Here is a 19,808-nt window from a genome sequence, read left to right as displayed (position 1 = left end):
TAGTGCTTAGAGTAAAATTTATAGCACTAAATACATACTTAGAAAATAAGCAATATTTAAGATCAATAACCTAAGCTTCCACCTAAGGGAGGGAGGGAGGGAGGGATATTCTTTCATTCATTCATTCATTCATTCATTCATTCATTTATTTTTGAAGTATTTAGAAAAAGAGCAAATTAAATCCAAAGTAAACAGAAGAAAAGAAATACTAAGAATTAAAACAGAAATCAGTGAAATAGAAAACAGGAAATCAATGAAACCATAAGCTGGTTCTTGGAACTGATCAATAAAATCCATTAAGTCTCTATCCAGATTAGAGCATCTCTTTCTGGTCATAGGTGCTATAAACTGTCCTGTATTAGGGCCACCTTTTTGCATCAAAGATGTCTCAAGAATTCTTTCTTGAGAATCTTTCTTTCACTGGCTCTGATCTCACCTCATCAAAACTCACCTATATTCCAAAACTACATCAAGATGATATGTCCATTGAGAATCATCTAGGGTGAAACTTACTTAGGTCATGATTGATATTCTTGACTCAGTCCACTCATACAGCCACTCTGCACTGAGCAAAATGACTAGAAGGAAAAACTCACCAGAAAAGAAAGAATCAGAAACAGTACTCTCTGCCACAGAATTACAGAATATGGATTATAATTCGATGGCAGAAAGCCAATTCAGAAGCACAATTATAAAGCTACTGGTGGCTCAGGAAGAAAGCATGAAGGATTCAAGAGACTTCATGATAGTAGAATTTAGGTCTAATCAGACCAAATTTAAAAATCAATTAAATGAGATGCAATCCAAACTGGAGGTCCTAACGACAAGGGTTTAATGAGGTGGAAGAAAGAATGAGGAACATAGAAGACAAGCTGATGGCAAGGAAGGAATCTGAGGGAAAAAAGAGAAAAACAATTAAAAGACCATGAGAAAAGGTTAAGGGAAATAAATGATAGCCTCAGAAGGAAGAATCTACGTATAATTGGGGTACCAGAGAGCGCTGAGAGAGCCAGAGGGCCAGAAAGCATATTTGAATAAATCATAGCTGAGAACTTTCCTAATCTGGGGAGGGAAACAGGCATTCAGATCCAGGAGATAGAGAGGTTCTCCCCCCCCAAAATCAATAAAAATACCTCAACATTTAATAGTGAAACTTGCAAATTCCAAAGATAAAGAGAAAATCCTTAAAGCAGCAAGAGACAAGAGATCCCTAACTTCTATGGGGAGAAATATTGGATTAATGGCAGGCCTCTCTAAAGAGACCTGGCAGGCCAGAAGGGCTGGCAGGATATATTCAGGGTCCTAAATGAGAAGAACATGCAGCCAAAAACATTATATCCAGCAAGGCTCTCATTCAGAATAAGGAGAGAGAAAGAGCTTCCAAGATAGGCAGAAACTGATAGAATATGTGACCACCAAACCAGCTCTGCAAGAAAATATTAAGGGGGACCCTGTAAAAGAAAGAGGAAGCCCAAAGAAATAATCCACAAAAACAGGGACTGAATAGATATTATGATGACACTAAATTCACATCTTTCAATAGTTACTCTGAACGTGAATGGGCTAAATGATCCCATCAAAAGACACAGGGTTTCAGACTGGATAAAAAAGCAAGACCCATCTATTTGCTGTCTATAAGAGACTCATCTTAGACCCAAGGACACCTCCAGCCTGAAAATGAAAGGGGTGAAGAACAATTTACCATTCAAATGGTCCTCAAAAGGAAGCTTGGGTAGCAATCCTCATATCAGATAAATTAAAGTTTATCCCAAAGACTGTAGTAAGAGATGAAGAGGGACACTAAATCACACTTACAGGGTCTATCCAACAATATCCAACAATATTCGCATAAATACGAATATTTGTGCCCCTAATGTGGGAGCTACCAAGTCTATCAATCAATAACCAAAGTAAAGACATACTTAGATAATAATACACTAATAGTAGGAGACTTCAACATGACACTTTCTGCAAATGACAGATATCTAGGCACATCACCAAAGAAACAAGGGCTTTAAATGATACACTGCACCAGATAGATTTCATAGATATATACAGAACTTTCCATCCAAACGGAATTGAATACACATTCTTCTCAAGTGCACATGGAACTTTCTCCAGAATAGACCACATACTGGGTCACAAATCAGGTCTCAACTGATACCAAAAGATTGGGATTACCCCCTGCATATTTCCAGACCACAATGCTTTGAAACTAGAACTCAATCACAAGAAATTTGGAAGAAACTCAAATATGTGGATGTCAAAGAGCATCCTACTAAAAGATGAATGGGTCAACCAGGAAATTAGAGAAGAATTAAAAAGATTCATGGAAACTAATGAAAATGAAGATACAACAATTCAAAATCTTTGGGCAGCAAAAGCAGTCCTAAGAGGGAAATACATCGCAATACAAGCCTCTCTCAAAAAATTTGAAAAAAAAACTTAAATACACAAGCTAACCTTGCACCTAAAGGACGTGGTAAAAGAAGAGCAAATAAAACCTACACCAAGCAGAAGAAGAGAGATAATAAAGATTTGAGCAGAACTCAAAGAAATAGAGACCAGAAGAACTGTAGAACAGATCAACAAAGTCAGGAGTTGGTTCTTTGAAAGAATTAGTAAGATAGATAAACCATTAGCCAGCCTTATTAAAAATAAAAAAGACTCAAATTAATAAAATCACGAATGAAACAGGAGAGATCACAACCAATACTAAGGAAATACAAACGATTTTAAAAACGTATTATGAAAAAAAATGTATTATGAGCAGCTATACGCCAATAAATTAGGCAATCTAGAGGAAATGGATGCATTTCTGGAGAACCACAAATGACCAAAACTGGAACAGGAAGAAATAGAAAACCTGAACAGGCCAATAGCCAGCAAGGAAATTGAAGGAGCCATCAAAAACTTCCCAAGACATAAAAGTCCAGGGCAAGATGGCTTCCCAGGGAAATTCAATCAAACGTTTAAAGAAGAAACAATACCTATTCTACTAAAGCTTTCCAAAGGATACAAAGGAACAGAATACTTCCAAACTCGTTTTATGAGGCCAGCATCACCTTAATTCCAAAACCAGACAAAGACCCCATCAAAAAGGAGAATTATAGACCAATATCCCTGATGAACATAGATGCAAAAAATCTCAACAAGATACTAGGCAATAGGATCCAACAGTACAGTAAGAAGACTATTCACCACGAACAAGTGGGATTTATCCCCAGGATGCAAGGTTGTTCAACACTTGTAAAACAATCAACATGATAGATCACATCAACAAGAAAAAAAGCAAGAATTACATGATCCTCTCAACAGATGGAGAGAAAGCATATGACAAAATACAGCATCCATTCCTGATTAAAACTCTTTAGAGTGTAGGGAATTCTACTGTTCCTCACGGTCTTAAAAAGCCATCTATGAAAAGCCCACAGCAAATATCATTCTCAATGGGGAAACACTGGGAGCCTTTCCCCTAAGATCAGGAACATGACAGGGATGTCCACTCTCACCACTGCTATTCAACATAGTACTAGAAGTCCTAGCCTCAGCAATCAGACAACAAAAAGAAATAAAAAGCATTCAAATTGGCAAAGAAGAAGTCAAACTCTCCCTCTTTGCATATGACATGATACTACATAGAAAACCCAAAAGACTCCACCCCAAGATTACTAGAACTCATACAGCAATTCGGCAGTGTGGCAGGATACAAAATCAATGCCTGGAAATCAGTGGCATTTCTATACACTAACAATGAAACTGAAAAAAGAGAAATTAAGGAGTCAATCCCATTTACAATTGCACCTAAAAGCATAAGATACCTAGGAATAAACCTAACCAAAGAGGTAAAGGATTTATACCCTAAAAACTACAGAACACTTCTGAAAGAAATTGAGGAAGACACATATTCCATACTCATGGATTGGAATAATTAATATTATGAAAATATCAATGCTACCCAGGGCAATTTACACGTTTAATGCAATCCCTATCAAAATACCATGGACTTTCTTCAAAGAGTTGGACAAATCATCTTAAGATTTGTGTGGAATCAGAAAGGACCCCAAATAGCCAGGGAATATTGAAAAATAAAACCTAAGCCAGGGGCATCACAATGCCAGATTTCAAGTTGTACTACAAAGCTGTGATCATCAAGACAGTGAGTGTGGTACTGGCACAAAAACAGGCACATAGATCAATGGAACAGAATAGAGAATCCAGAAGTGGACCCTCAACTCTATGGTCAACTAATATTTGACAAAGCAGGGAAAACTATCCACTGGAAAAAGGACATTCTCTTCAATAAATGATGCTGGGAAAATTGGACATCCACATGCAGAAGAATGAAACTAGACCATTCTCTTACACCATACACAGAGATAAACTCAAAATAGATGAAAGATCTAAATGTGAGATAAGAATCCATCAAAATCCTAGAGGAGAACACAGGCAACACCCTTTTTGAACTTGGCCACAGCAACTTCTTGCAAGATATACCAATAAAAGCAAGGGAAACAAAAGCAAAAATGAACTATTGGGACTTCATCAAGATAAAAAGCTTCTGCACAGCAAAAGAAACAGTCAACAAAACTAAAAGACAATTTACAGAATGGGAGAAGATATTTGCAAATGACATATCAGATTAAGGGGTAGTATCCAAGGGCAAGTATCAGATCAAGATACTAGTATCTAGTATCCAAGATCTATCTATTAAACTCAACAGCAAAAAAATAAAAAATAAAAATAAAAAATAAAAAAAAATAAAAAAATAAACTCAACAGCAAAGAAACAAACAATGCAATTATGAAAATGGTCAAAAGACATGAACAGGAATTTCACCAAAAAAGACCTACACATGGCTAACAAGCACATGAGAAAATGCTCTGCATCACTTGCCATCAGGGAAATACAAATCAAAGCCACAATGAGGGCAGCCCAGGTGGCTCAGCAGTTTAGTGCCGCCTTCAGCCCAGGGCGTGATCTGGAGACCCGGGATAAAGTCCCACGTTGGGCTCCCTGCATGGAGCCTGCTTCTCCCTCTGCCTGTGTCTCTGCCTCTCTCTGTGTGTGTGTGTCTCTCATGAATAAATAAATAAAATCTTAAAAAAAAAATAGTGTAAGGGATTAAGGGGAAAGGGAGAGAAAATGAGTAGGAAAATTCAGAGGGGGTGATAGAACATGAGAAACTCCTAACACTGGGAAACAAACAAGGGGTAGTGGAAGGAGAGGTGGGGGGGGGGGATGGGGTGACTGGGTGATGGGCACGGAGGGGGGGCACTTAATGGGATGAGCATTGGGTGTTATACTGTATGTTGGCAAATCGAACTCCAATAAAAAATATACAAAAAATAAAATTGTTATCCTGAATTCAAAAAAAAAAAGTCTCTATCCAGGTTAACATGAAAAGAGAGAACAGAAATTACTAATGTCAGAAATGAAAGAGGAGATATCACTACAGATTCTATGGGCATTTAGAGGCTAAGAAAGGAACTCTATGAACAACTCCATGCCAATAAACTTGATAACCTAAATGAAATGGAGTACTTCCTTGAAAGATACATTCTAATAGAACACACATAAGAAACAGACTGAGTAGGTATATACCTAATAAAGAAATTAAATGAACATTAATAACCTTTCAAAAAAGAAAGCATCAAGTCCTGCTGGAATTCTACTAAACATTCAAGGGAGAAATTATACCAATTCTCTCCAATCTCTTTCAGAAGAGAACAACAGAGGAAATACTTCCTTATTCATTTTCTGAGGCCAGAAATACACTACTACCCAAAGCAGACAAATGACATTATATGGAAAGTTAGAGACAAACAAAACAAAACAACCCCCCCGCCCCACCAAAGAAAACCCCTTAGTGACCAGTATCTCTGATTAGCATGGAAGTAAAAATCTTCAACTAAATATTAGCAAATTGAATCCAATGGTGTATAAAAAGAATTATACATCATGACCAAGCAGAATTTGTCACAGGTATACATAGCTGGTTTAACTTTTGAAAATGTTAATATAATCAGCCACATCAACAGGCTAAAATAGAAGTCATGTGATCATATCAATAGATGCAGAAAATGTGTTTGATAAAATCCAAACCAATTCAGTACAAAAACTCAGCAAATTAGAATAGAGGACAATTTTCTCCAATTGATAAAAAAAATACCTACAAAAACCCAACAAGAATTAATATTGTTGGGACACCTGGGTGGCTCAGTGGTTGAGCATCTGCCTTTGGCTTGGGCCATGATCCCGGGGTCCTGGAATCAAGTCCTGCATCAGGCTTCCCATAGGGAGCCTGCTTCTCCCTCTGCCTGTGTCTCTGCCTCTCTCGTGAATAAATAAATAAAATCTTAAAAAAAGTTAAAATGTCAATATAACAAAAGCAATCTACAAATTCAATACAATTGTTCTCAAAATTCCAATGGCAGTTTTCACAGAAATGGACCAACAATTATAAAATTTATATGGAACCACAAAAGTCTGCAAAGAGCTAAAGTCACTTTGAGAAAGAACAAACCTGGAGTTATCATGCTCCCTGATTTCAAATTGTTTTACAAAGCTATAGTAATTAAAACAGTATAGTATTAGCATAAAAACAGTCATACAGATCAATGTAATAGAACAGACAGCCCCCAAACAAAGCTATGTATATATAGTCATTTTATGACAAAGGAGCCAAAAATATAAAATGGGGAGAGGACAGTCTCTTCAATAACTGAACCTAGGAAAGAACTAGAAAAATAATACTAAAATTTGTATGGAAACACAAAAGACCCTGAATAGCCAAACCAATTATGAGAAAGAACAACAAAGCTAGAGATATCACCATCTCAGATTTCTTTTTTTTTTTTTAACAATCTCAGATTTCAAGATATACTATATACTATAGAGTGATCAAAACACTATAGTACTAGCACTAAAACAGACACATAGATCAATGCAACAGAATAGAGAGCCCAGACATAAACCCATGCTTACTTATATGGTCAACTAATCTGACAAAGGAGACAAGAATATACAATAAGTAGGGCACCCTGGATGGCTCAGCAGTTTAGCTCTGCCTTCAGCCCAGGGCCTGATCCTGGAGAACCAGGATGGAGTCCCACGTCAGGCTCCCTGCATGGAGCCTGCTTCTCCCTCTGCCTGTGTCTCTGCCTCTCTCTCTCTATGTGTGTGTCTCATGAATACACAAAATCTTAAAAAAAAAAAAAAAAAAAAAGAATATACAATAAGTAAAGGACAGTCTCTTCCACAAATGGTGCGGAGAAAACTAGACTGTTGTATGAAGAATGAAACTGGACCACTTTCTTATACCATGCACAACAATAAACTCAAAGTGGATTAAAGATCTGAGGCCTAAAACCACAAAACCTATTAAAAAAAAAAGCATACTCAGTAATCTCTTGGACATCAGCCTTAGCCACATTTTTATGGATATGTCTCCAAGAGAAATAAAAGCAAAATAAGCTATTGGGACTATACAAAAATAAAAGGCTTTTGTATAGCAAAATGAAAATACAACCTGCTGAATGGGAAAACATATTTGCAAATGATCCATCTAACATCTGAAATATATAAGAACTTTTACAACTTAACACACACACACACACACACACACACAAACCCCACATATAGTCCAATTAAAAAATAGGCAGAGAACCTGAATGGACATTTTTCCAAAAAAGACAGATGGCCACAGACAAGTGAAAAGATCCTCAACATCACTAATCATCAGGGAAATGCAAATCAGAACCACAGTGAGTTACACCTGTCCAAATGACTAGAATCAGAAAGACAACAAATAGCAAGTGTTGGTGATGATGTGGAGCAGAGGGAATCCTTGTGCACTGTTAGTGGGAACGTATATTTGTGCAGCCACATGGAACATTAAAACTATCCTATGATCCAGCAATCCCATTTCTGGGTATATAGCCAAAAGAAATGAAAACAGGATGTCAAAAGGATGTCTATATCCCCATGTGCACTGCATCATTCACAACAGTCAAGAAATGGAAATAATCTAAGTGTACCAGTAAATGAATGGATAAAGAAGATGTGCTATATTTATACAGTGGAATATTATTCAGCCATGAGGAAGAATGAAATCCTGCAGTTTGTGACATGGATGGACCTAAGGGCATTATGTTAAGTGAAATAAGTCAGAGAGAGAAACCCAAATACTGTATGATATCACTTTATGTAGAATCCAAAAAGAGCTGAACTCACAGAAACATAGACTAGAAAGATGGTTACCAGGAACTAGGTTGTGGTAAAATGGGGAGATGCTGGTCAAAATCTGGAGTACAAACTTTTAATTTTAAGATGAATACATTCTGGAGATCTAATGTACAGCAGGGTGATTATAACTGATACAGTATATATTTGAAAGATGCTAAGAGTAGATCTTAAATATTCTTACCACATTTAAAAGGAAATGGTGATTATGTGACATGATGACAGTGTTAGCTAAGCTTTGGTGGTAATGATTTTGCAATATAAAAAGTACAAATTAACTTGTACATCTTAAACTCATACAATTTTTTTTAAAGATTTTTATATATTTATTCATGAGAGACAGAGAGAGAGAGAGGCAGAGACACAGGCAAAGGGAGAAGCAGGCTCCATGTAGGGAGCCTGATTCAGGACTCGATCCTGGGACTCCAGGATCACGCCCTAGGCCGAAGTCAGGCGCTAAACCGCTGAGCCACCCAGGGATTCCCCCAAACTCATACAATGTAATACCTCAGTTGTATGTCAATAAAGTGGGGGAGGGAAATGTAAGTAAGTAAATATGTAAATAAATAAATATTTCCTCTTGTGTCTACATGAAACATAACAAGATGCAAGTACACTTGGTTGTCTAATTTTGCAATGTTTAAAAATTTTTTGAAAAGTCCAAATTTTATCTGAATTTTCAGTATAAGTATATTTAAATATACTTCACAAATAAGCAAATATAATGTATTTTTGCATATAACATATAACATATTTTTAATTTATTATAATTGATTTTTTATTAAAAAATAAATTCATTTATATTTTCTTACATTTAAGAATGGATCATTGATTTATGAAGGACAATGAAAAGATTTGCTTTCTCATCTATAGCTATTCCATTGGGAAAAGATGAAACCAATACACCAGATATTTCCCTGACTCACGACCATGAGACATCTACTCCAAAGAAACTGGGCTAAAATGTAAATGAAAGCAAATATGAAGAAAGCTAATTTTCCCTTGCTTTCATAGATGTTACTAATTTACCTTATTATGCCTTATTCAATAGAATGCTTTCAAATACTATTAGAGTGCTAGCTAACTGTGGTATCAACTTGAGATCAATCATTCAGAGTCTAAACAAAAAGAATTTAATAGTTCAAACACAGATGTAATAAGTTAATATTTCATCAAGAGAATTATACTTCTGCCTTAAAACTGAACTTCTAGATGTGGCTTCCCTTAAGTGAACTGGGCAGTACATGCATATGGTAGGGAAGTAGTTAAAGTGTTGAATAACTACTTCAAATCTCATGTTTTTTCCTAGACCAATTGTGTAGACATTTGCACTCATACTACAAAAGCACTAGCAAGTAAAACTACTGTACCCAGCATGAGTCAGAGAAAGTAGTCACTGTATTCTTAGGCACTATGGACAGTAATAACACTGCCAGTTTTCCACAAAAAATGTGTTTGAGGAAACACATAAAATATTAATTTTACTAAATTTTATACTTGAGAATACTTTTTTTTAAAAAAAAACTATTCTGTGAGGTGAAAAGGAAAGCATGCAAAATGCACTTCTGCTGCATAACAAATCAGGATGGTTGTCTGGAGGAAAAGCACTTGCAACTGTATGAGCTCCAAGATCAAGTAGCCACCTTTTTGTCATGGAGATTTCTTTCAAACAATGGCAAACAGTGATTACTCAGAATCGAGTATTTGGCACATATTTTCTCAAAAATTAGTGAAATGACCCTTGTACCTCAAGGAAAACATGACACCAATCTTATCAGAAATGTCTTTAGATACTGGGAAGCTGTCAAGCTCATATTGGCAGGAACAAATTTTCCAAGATTCAAATTTTTACCTAAAAACTCTAACTTATCATTGGCTACAAAACCTTGGCTACTGCAATATTCTTGTCTTTTCCAACTGTCTATCTGTGTGAGGCTGAATTTTCTTCATATACTTCAAACAAAACAACACATCGCACCAGATTGAACACAGAGACACATTATGAGAACCCAGCCAACTTATGTCAGACAATAAAAAGATGTTCAAAAATTTAAAACAATGTCACTCTTGTTAAACAATTTTCTTCTTGGAAAAGATCACTTTCATAAAAATGTGCTACTTGTGTGAACATGTTATTAATTTGTTATTTTAAAATGAAGTAATAAATATTTTTAAAACTTGTTTTAATTTCAAACATGGAAAAATATTGATAAATACAACCCACATTAAAAAAAAAAGCTCACTGGAATCCTCAATAATCTTTAAGAACATAAAGCAGTGCTGAGACCAAAGGTTTGATAACTGCATTTCCAATATACTGAAGTATTCTAAGAAAAAGAAAAACAAAGCTGGATGAGAGTAAATGGACATCACTTACAGCAGAAAGGCCTCATTCACAGCATCAAAGAACTCAGGCCAGAGCACTTCCTGTGTTTCATGTCCATGGTAGGTGAGCAGAGCTTCTACCAGTGGTTCAATATCTGGCAGAGTTACAAGTGGTATACAAATTCGTGACAGGAACCTTATTTTTTCAGGAACCATTCTATGAAATAAATAATCATTCAAATCTTAGAGCCACATATAATTAAAGACAAAATTTTCATGCTGAAGACTGATGACAAGTTACTTGCTTTGTCGTACAAAGAGGGCTAACACCAACTATGAACCTTTCTCTTGCTCAACTTTTCAGGAAGAAATCCTTTCGTTGAAATTCCCATTTTAACATCACTTATTGTCAGGACTTTGGCATAACTATTTACAGGCACCTCCAATTTACCATGCCCAAAACAGAACTCTTGAATTCCTTCCCCAAATGTTCTCTTCCCCACTGTTGCCAACCTCATTTGCTCAGGCCAAAGCCCTCAAAGGCCATCCTTGATTCCCCCTTTCTCATGCCCCTCACCTAATTCAGCACTAAATACTGTCAATTCATCTGACAACTTGACTTCTCTACACCCTCATCATTACCCAGTAATTCACTGTTGCCTCCGGTCTGAGTTACTGTAGGAACCTCCTAACTTTCTCCCTGCTTCTGTCCTCATCCTCAATTTTTATCATCAGAACAGTTCTAGCAACCCTTTAAAAATTCAGATCACTTGTCTGTTCAAAACTGCAATGGCTTCCAACTTCAGAGAACAAGCAATGGCCACTGTGGACTTCCATGATGGGGCCCCTTCTATTTCTCTGGCTTCATCTCCTACTCTTTCCCTTACTCATCCTGCTTCAGCCTTATAGCCCTCCTCTGACTACTCCAGATGAGGTCCTGTTTTCTATTCTGCCTGGAACCTACGGCTAGCTCCTTCATTTTGTATAAGTCTTAGCTCAAATGTTGCCTTATGTGACAGCATCCCTGACCATCCCATTTAAATGCACTGATCAATATGGTAGCAGTGAACCACATGCTGGCAATTTAAATTTAATTTAAATGAAATAAAATGTAAAATTCCATTTATCAGTTGCAACAGCCACATAACAAATACTCAATGTGTACTTTGAGGCTAGTGGCTTACTGTATTGGACATTGCAAGTTTCCACAACTTGTCCATAACTGCAGGAAACTCTACTGGACAGCAGAACTTAACACAGAAAGTGCCCTCCCATTCCACCTATCTCTCTTACCTTATTTTACTGTTCTTCAGAGTACTTTTCATCACCTGACCTATAATGTATTTATTAGTTCATTGTTCATTGTCTGTTTCTTCCTGCTAGGATATCAGCTTTATGAGGATAAGTACTTTTTTCTATTTTGCCCTCTGCTCCATTCCCAGGAATGGAAACAATTCCTTACACATATGACATGCTCAAGAAATATATGTTAAATGAATAAATGAACACCCAGAGATCAATAAAATGAAAGCTTGAGATGTAGGCTATTATATCTTTTTCTAGTCATATCCATACTAATCATAAATCTCGAAGTTGAATCCTGTGTTTTCTGAAACAAAAATGGAACAGAGAACATAAAGCTGTCCCTCTTTTTTTACTGGCTGCCTATTACTGAAAAAAAAAAAAGTGTGTTCTGTAATTTAACAACATCTGTATTTATAGGCATTTAGGTTATTTCTAATTTCTTACCATTACAAACATGGCTGCAGTGTTATCCTTGCACATGCCTATCCAGGACTTTGTGTGAGCATTTGCATATTAAATTGCACTCTAAAAGACAACCACTTTGCTTTTCCCTAAACACCAACCCAAGTGCATAATCTTCTTGGAATATATCTGACATTCTACCATTTCCATCATCTTAAAGAAGCTTCCCCTAGAACCCCCTGAACTGTTCCAATCCAGGCAGGTCACTTTTTATTCCCTCTGTACAATTACCGTCTTGGGATTCTGTCCTGGGGATTTCCTTTACTTCTCTCCTGAACCCCGTATCTTTTTCTTTCTTGGTTCACTTTTTTGTGGGAAAAGATAAATGAGAGATAACGTATTTGAGATCTAGGATGTCTGGAAATATCTTTACTCATAAATTTTTTTTCTAACTCTCATAGAAAAAAACCCATTTTGCTCTTAATTGATACTTTGGCTGAGGATAGAAATTTTGTAATTTTCCAACAAAATTGTGAAGGTATGGTTCTATATAGTCTTCTAGCTTCCAATGTTGTCTTGTGAAGGCCCATGCTACTATGAATCCTTATCATTTATGTAAGTGCTGGTTTTACTCCCTGGAGACTTTTGGAAATCTTCTTTGAAGTTTCATACTGGTGTTGGTATGGATTCACTTTTATTCACTCTGCTGGGCACTCAGTGGAGCTTAAATCAGAAAAGTTCTCTTGGATTGTTTCTTTGATAATTTTCTATCCATTCTTTTATCCATTCTCTCTTTATAAGAACTCCAATGTTTTTGGATACTGAACTTCCTGGACACTTTTCAGTCTTTATCTTTCATCTCTTGGTCTTTCTACTTTAAATTTTGAAAGAACTGTTCAAATTTATCTTCCAATCCCTTTTTTTTTTTTAAGATTTTACTTATTGAGAGAAAGTGTGTGCATGCCTGTGCGCACACACGCATATGCTTGTGGGGGGGGGGGGGGTAGGGCAGAGTGAGAGGAAGCAGCAGATTCCCCACTGAGCAGAGAGAGCCTGCCATGGGCCTCCATCCCAGAATCCTGAGATCATGACCTCAGCTAAAGACCAAATGAGCCACCCAGGTGCCTCCTAATCCTTTCATTAGGATTTTCATTACCACTCTCTCATGATTAATTTATAAGGACTTGAATACCCTGGATGTTCTTTTTTTTTTTTTTTTTTAAATAGCATCCTGTTCTTTTTTAATGGATATAATATTACTTTTCATCTTTATGGAGGCACTATTATTAATTTATTTGAGATAGTCTTTTCTTTGAATAATCTTTTTTAAAAAGATGTATTTATTCATGAGAGACACACAGAGAGAGGCAGAGACACAGGCAGAGGGAGAAGCAGGCTCCCCACAAGGAGCCTGATGCAGGACTCAATCCCAGGACCCTGGGATCATGCATGCCCTGAGACAAAGGCAGATGCTCAACCATTGAGCTACCCAGGTGCCCCTGAATAATCTTTTAAATTTGTATAGCTTTTTATTTTTTGTCATGTTATATGCTTAATATGATTTCCTTAAATATCTGGGGACCATTGCTGGTCTGCTTATATACACATGTATATTTTTTGAGCCAGGTATAATATACTTTATTGAAGATACATCACAAGATAGGGCTCCCTGGGCCCTTCTTCTTCAGGGGGTCAAAACTGTAGAGATCAGGAGATTCTCAGTATGTTGAGGAAAGTTTAAAGTTTAAATATTACTGAGAATACTAAAGAGCTTCTGTTTATGAGGATGGAGCTATCATTATTTATGATGTTTGAAATTAAAGCAAAGACATCTAAAAGTATTTATTAATTCACTAAAAGTAACAATGGTAAATTCATTAGATGTTAACATGAATAACATTTTTTGGTAAGCATAACTATATTTTACAGGACAAAAAAATAGTGAGTAGTACTCATTTAAACGTTTGTAAACCTTACTATATGACCTGAAAGATGATAACTGGATTCTTGTACACATTTCTGTATTCAATCTGTTGCACTATGTTTTGACTGGAGTATATGAAGACAACCTAGTCTAGTCCCACACAGATACAGTTTTTAAAGGCAGGAGTATTTTAATACCATCTTCATATAATTGTGCATCTTTTGATACTAGACGAACATTCATCAAGCATTGCCTATCCCTGCTACTACAAGCCTGTCTAGGAACACAGGTGCAGCTGCTCGTCATGGTCCAAAGGAGTAGTGATGGGTAGTCTCTACTGATATGTGGTAATAACTGAAAATTTACTAGCCAAGCCATCCCCTAAAAGCTGCAAGTCTTGAGACTCGACAATTCAAAACAGTTACATCAAACAGTCTGTCAGTAAAATTTTTGTCCAGGTTAAAAAGGTGGTTTCCTGGCTTTTCCTACTCTATCATCTTCCCCAATATCCCCTTCTGATCTCTTGCGTTAAAAAGGAAAACCAAAACCAAAAAACCCACCTTCTTACTTTCTACTTCTCTGTCCTTTTGTACTTTATCCTGGGAGAACTATTTGGCTCAATCTTTAAAGTCATTAGTTGCTATTCAGCTGTATCTCCTATTTAGCCTTTTATTCATTTTTTCCCCTAAGTCCCCTTTTAAAAAATATAACCAATTTATTCCTGGTTTCTCTTGCTATTCTTAGGACAATTAATTATCCCTTTAAAACAAAAACACTTGCTTGTCCTACATAACACATTTAATTAGTGTATTTGCATCTTCTGCATTGTTGCATTTAGTTCATTTTTCCTCATGGTGTTGGTTTTCCATGAATATCTGTGATTTTTGTTTGCTCTTTCTGGAATTTGGGATTCCCCACTAGCTTCACCATGAATGCTTTTTACTATAGCCTCCTCTGGTACTTGTGGGGAAGGTCAGGATGTAGTGCTGGTTGGGGTTGCCAATAAATTGCATTCTGTGCATTGGAGTACCCCTAGAACTGCGTAATAGCCATTTGGTGTTTACTTCTTCAAATCTTCCTCCCTCCTTCCTACAAGAAACAGGACATTTCTGTTGTCTCTTGTTTTTTTTTTTTTTTGTTGTTGTTGTTGTTTTTAAGATTTTATTTATTTATTCATCACACACACACACACACACACACACAGGCAGAGACACAGGCAGAGGGAGAAGAAATCCCAGGTCTCGAGGATCAGGCTCTGGACTGAAGGCGGCGCTAAACCGCTGAGCCACCTGGGCTGCCCTGTTGTCTCTTGTTTGAAGGCAGTGGATATGGAGGAATATATGCGGACCTGGCCCTTAGCCAACTTCTATGAATTGCAATAGTCCAACAAGCTGTCTTGTTGGCGGCCAGGTACCTTCCTGCTCCACCCCAACATTATTTGCACCTTTGCAGTAGTCCTCTCTTGCAAGCTTTTTGGGCTGTGATATTTTCCTTCAAAATTATCTCACTATCTGCCATTTGAAACCTATCCTATAATTTGTGGTCATCAAATGCTCGTTTTACAGTATTATATACTTGTTAAAATTACCCCATCATTTCTAGGAGTTGGGAATATAAAGAGAATGCTAGGCCATGCATGAACTTCATTCATTACCTGATTTAGTCTCTTGCATATTTTCATCTTATTCTCTCCTAATTAGATTATGAGAGCCACTATTCTTCATAGATCTTGCACTTCATTTTTTTTAAAGATTTTCTTTTTAATTTGAGAGAGACAGCACGAGTGTGAATGGGGGGAAGAGCAGAGGGAGAGAATCCTCAAGCAGACTCTCTGCTGAGCGTAGAGCCCAATAATGCGTGGCTTGACCCCGCAACCCATGAGATCATGAAATCATGACCTGAGCATAAACCAAGAGTCAGATGCCTAACCAAGTGAGGCATCCAAGGTCTTGCACTTTAATCTTCAAGATCTGGCAAAGTAGTCTACACCAGAGCTACTTCAAAAATATGGTCCTCAGAATCACCAGAATGAGTAGAGCCAAGAAATTTGCTTATTAAATCTTAACATGAGATAATCCTTATGCACACTGAAGCCTGAGAAATGCTGCTCTATACTACTTCTTCAGTAACAGTCCGCAGAAGAAAATATCAATGTTTAGTAATAATCTGAACACTTTAAGGAGACATGTAGAAATGATTTAAGATTTTTGTTAATTCCTATAAATTTTCAATTGAGCTGTATTATTTTCTTGATAATGAACAGTTAAATTCTCAGAGATAAATTTTTGTCAAAACTACAAAATGATTTCTTCTTATGAGTGAACAGTTTGTCTTTTCTCCTCAAATAATCACCTTTTCTAAAATTCACTTCTTGTTCTATACCACTTTCCAAATTGACTGAGGTCTCTTCAACAACAGTATCTTCCACAATGCTTTACCACCTTTCTCTAACCTACATCAAAGTGGTTTTAGATCTAAAAACAATTCATGTGTTTAAAAGTCCATCATCTAAGTTTAATGAAAAGATACATTTAGCTTGAGTTGTAAATATCTTCAATTTTTGGAATTTATGAACTTACTGGGTAGGATAGGAGAAAGGGAGAGTTGTTAACATTGTGTGTGTGTTTAAATGTTTTTTTTCTGGTATATTTTGCACACAATCTAGCAGAATATTTGGCATAAAGGGCTCTGCAAATGTTTGAGAAATGGAAAAATAGTTATGTATACTCATAATAAATCCAGAACTCTGAAATAAAGAAGCAGAGAGGTGGTAATCTTACCCTTCAGCAATCCTCCTCCCTAAAAGACCTGTAAGAGAAGCTTTTTTCTCATTATCTTAAAATTCTTACCATTCTCTTATTACCTTAAAAGAGAGGAGTCAAAGACTATCACTAGCTATTAGGTGTGTGGAAAAGCCAACCCTGGCACCAAGGGCATTTATCAAGCACTGAAGTTTATGGGCTGCAGAGTATATCTCCCAATTAAGGCTGAAAAGAGAATTTTCCTGAAAAATTCTAAAGACTCATATCAATTTAGGTAACTCTTGGTTCTACCAAAATGCAGGCAAGGTCAACTGATGATCTTCTGAAGGGCTTCAAAGTACCTTTTTGGTCTGAAGCTTGCCAAGAGTGTGGAGGTCCAACTTCAACCAGTTACACAACACTTTCCAAACTGGATTACACTAAGCATTATGTCTTGATTGATTGCCAGAGCAGCACTTCCAAATGATTTTTGCACAAGAATTGAACTGCAGAAGGCTCAACAGTAACCATATACTGCTGGAAACATCATTCCCATGTGGCTATACTGAAGCTTCCAAACCATCTGCAACAAACGATAGAACTACAAAATAAACTGATGATGCTCTCAAAGTCCAAAATGTCATTCCCTCTAGACTGACAGTTTATAGCTAAGAACAGAAGAGAATTTAAACACTCTGTCACTGAGTTGTTGATTTTAGTTGGTGGCAAGTGAAATTGTATTTAAATGCTATGACAAGACCATTTATAAGGCCTCTAAAAATAATGCAAAAGGAAACCAAATATATTTTCCTATTTTTTGTTCCTCTGACATTTTATGCACTGAAGTTATGAAATTAATTTCTACACTTTCTACAAGACTTTTGAGTCTTTTGAAATGAACTTTAAACATTTAAAAGTAGCAAAAAGTAAAAAAAATGTACAGATGCCCTCTATAAAAAAAAAAGAGAGAAAAATAGAATTGCACTGCTTATATGGTGTTTACGTTCGAGAGGCTCTTGGTGGCTTGAATATTTCAAGTCTTCCTCAGGGAAGGAAAGTAATGATAAAATTTAAGTCTCATAAATAACGGGAATATCTACATTCATGTATACCAGAAAGTAGTTTCCCCACTATACTCAATTCTTATTCAACTTTTTTGACTTTTAAACCTTAAAAATGTACAAATAACTTCAGATAAATATAGTAGGGGAAATTTATATATTATGATGCTGCATATTGTAGTTATTATTATAACTTATAACAGCAACAACTATACTGGCTCTAGCATGTTTGGCTGCTCCTACAAATGTTATCATGATGCCATTCTACTACCTGATTTCATGAAATCAGTTTCTACTTGAGACCACAGAACACACTTATTTTGACTTATATTTCACTAGAGAACTGTACACGTGGAGTTCTGAGTCTCACATAAGCTTTAAGGGATCCAGGTTCTCTTACAGATGGAGAACAGAACTTCCTGATTTAAGAACTTTCCTTCTTAAAAGAGGACTTTAAAAGCTAATAAGAGACTCAAAAAGGCTGCTGAGCATCAAATTGCTTTTTAAATTCAATCTTCTGATAGGTGTAAATGAACTTAATTCAAGAGATCAAATTTCTCTAAAAATGCAACACATTCAAAAAAATACCTGCAAGACATTTCTTGTTGAATTCTAAAATTGATTCTAAACATTAAGAGTCCATAGTCAACATTATTCAACAGAGCAAATTAGGGATGTATCAGACATGTCAGTGTCCAGAGGACATTCGACTAGCACAAGCATTTCATACTCTTGGTAAATTCAATTAAGAATTTTACTAATTACATCATTGATTTGCTTTGACTAAAAATGTTTTTAAACTACTAACCAAGTTAATCACCATTTATACTTGCTACTACTGACAGCCAGAGTGCCAGCATGGACATTCTTCAGTAAACTTTGCTCTGCATTGAGGAATAGGTACATATTGTTTTTGAAAAAAAACACATCCTTACTGAAGAAACAATCATAAATTTGGGAATGAACCTGCCCCACAAAATGACCCAATCTGGCACAAATGGAAATTTCTCAGATGCAAAGAGCATATTAGCGAATAGCTTCCAGCAGGCTTTCCTAATTGTGGTCCATGAAGTTTAGATGCCTTTTTAAACTGCTATCCTTTTCTGTCTAAGGGGGAGAAAATGAAAAGTACATATTCTGAAGAAAGAATCTGAAAGACCAGTAAAATCAAATAATGGGTACAATGGAAAAAGATTTAAATAAAGGGGAAAAAAACAGCAGAGAGGAATAAATATTAAGCAATCTGAGGCTGACTAAAGATGATTTTTTTTTCAAGAACTATATCTACTATTTTGGAAATAAATAACCTGAGACAGGAAATTATTCCTTTATTATGAATATTAGCTTTACTTTTTAGGATTTTATTAGCTAATACTGTATTTGAAAACAGGAGTTTTGAAACTTTTCAAAAATGTTTCAAAAACATTTTTGAAAAGTTTAATTATAAAATTACAATGTACAGAAAAAGTAGGAAATTATTAGAACATCAACTGTACTCATTGCCAAGATTTTACTATGCTAATATTTTACCGATGTTTCCAGTTGATGTTTTAAAGATATAAAAATGTTTCAATTATATTTAAAATACCCTTCTCCTGTCCCATTTCCTCCTCTTCTTCTTCTCAGGAGTTAGCACTCTCCTAATGATATGAGTCCTTTCTGTCTAGTTTTAATGCTTTTACTTTGTATGTGTGTATTGTTTTATGACATTATGGGTATCATTTTTGCAACTTCCTTGCTATTCTGTTCCATGGGTCTATGTGTCTGGCTTTACACCAGTACCAAAGTGCCTTAATGACTACAGCT

At 36.1% G+C, this 19,808-nt stretch overlaps 1 protein-coding gene across 10 annotated transcripts in view; it reads right to left on the bottom strand.

Moving 5' to 3' along the window:
* The window catches only part of FANCC (FA complementation group C), a 289,582-nt gene that overhangs the window by 70,840 nt on the left and 198,934 nt on the right, over positions 1-19,808 (bottom strand). For 9 of the 10 annotated variants that reach the window (XM_072835235.1, XM_072835226.1, XM_072835245.1 and 6 more), the window contains one exon: positions 10,622-10,786. The exons of the other annotated variant lie outside the window; for it this stretch is intronic. In XM_072835235.1, the coding sequence (XP_072691336.1) occupies positions 10,622-10,786 (165 nt within the window). The remainder of the gene's footprint in view (positions 1-10,621; positions 10,787-19,808) is intronic. 10 annotated transcript variants of the gene reach the window in all.

The sequence above is a fragment of the Canis lupus genome, chromosome 1 (assembly GCF_048164855.1).
Source record: "Canis lupus baileyi chromosome 1, mCanLup2.hap1, whole genome shotgun sequence".
NCBI classification, from domain to species: domain Eukaryota; kingdom Metazoa; phylum Chordata; class Mammalia; order Carnivora; family Canidae; genus Canis; species Canis lupus.
The sequence above is the reverse complement of the archived record's forward strand: the minus strand, read 5'-3'. Positions and strand labels throughout refer to the sequence as shown.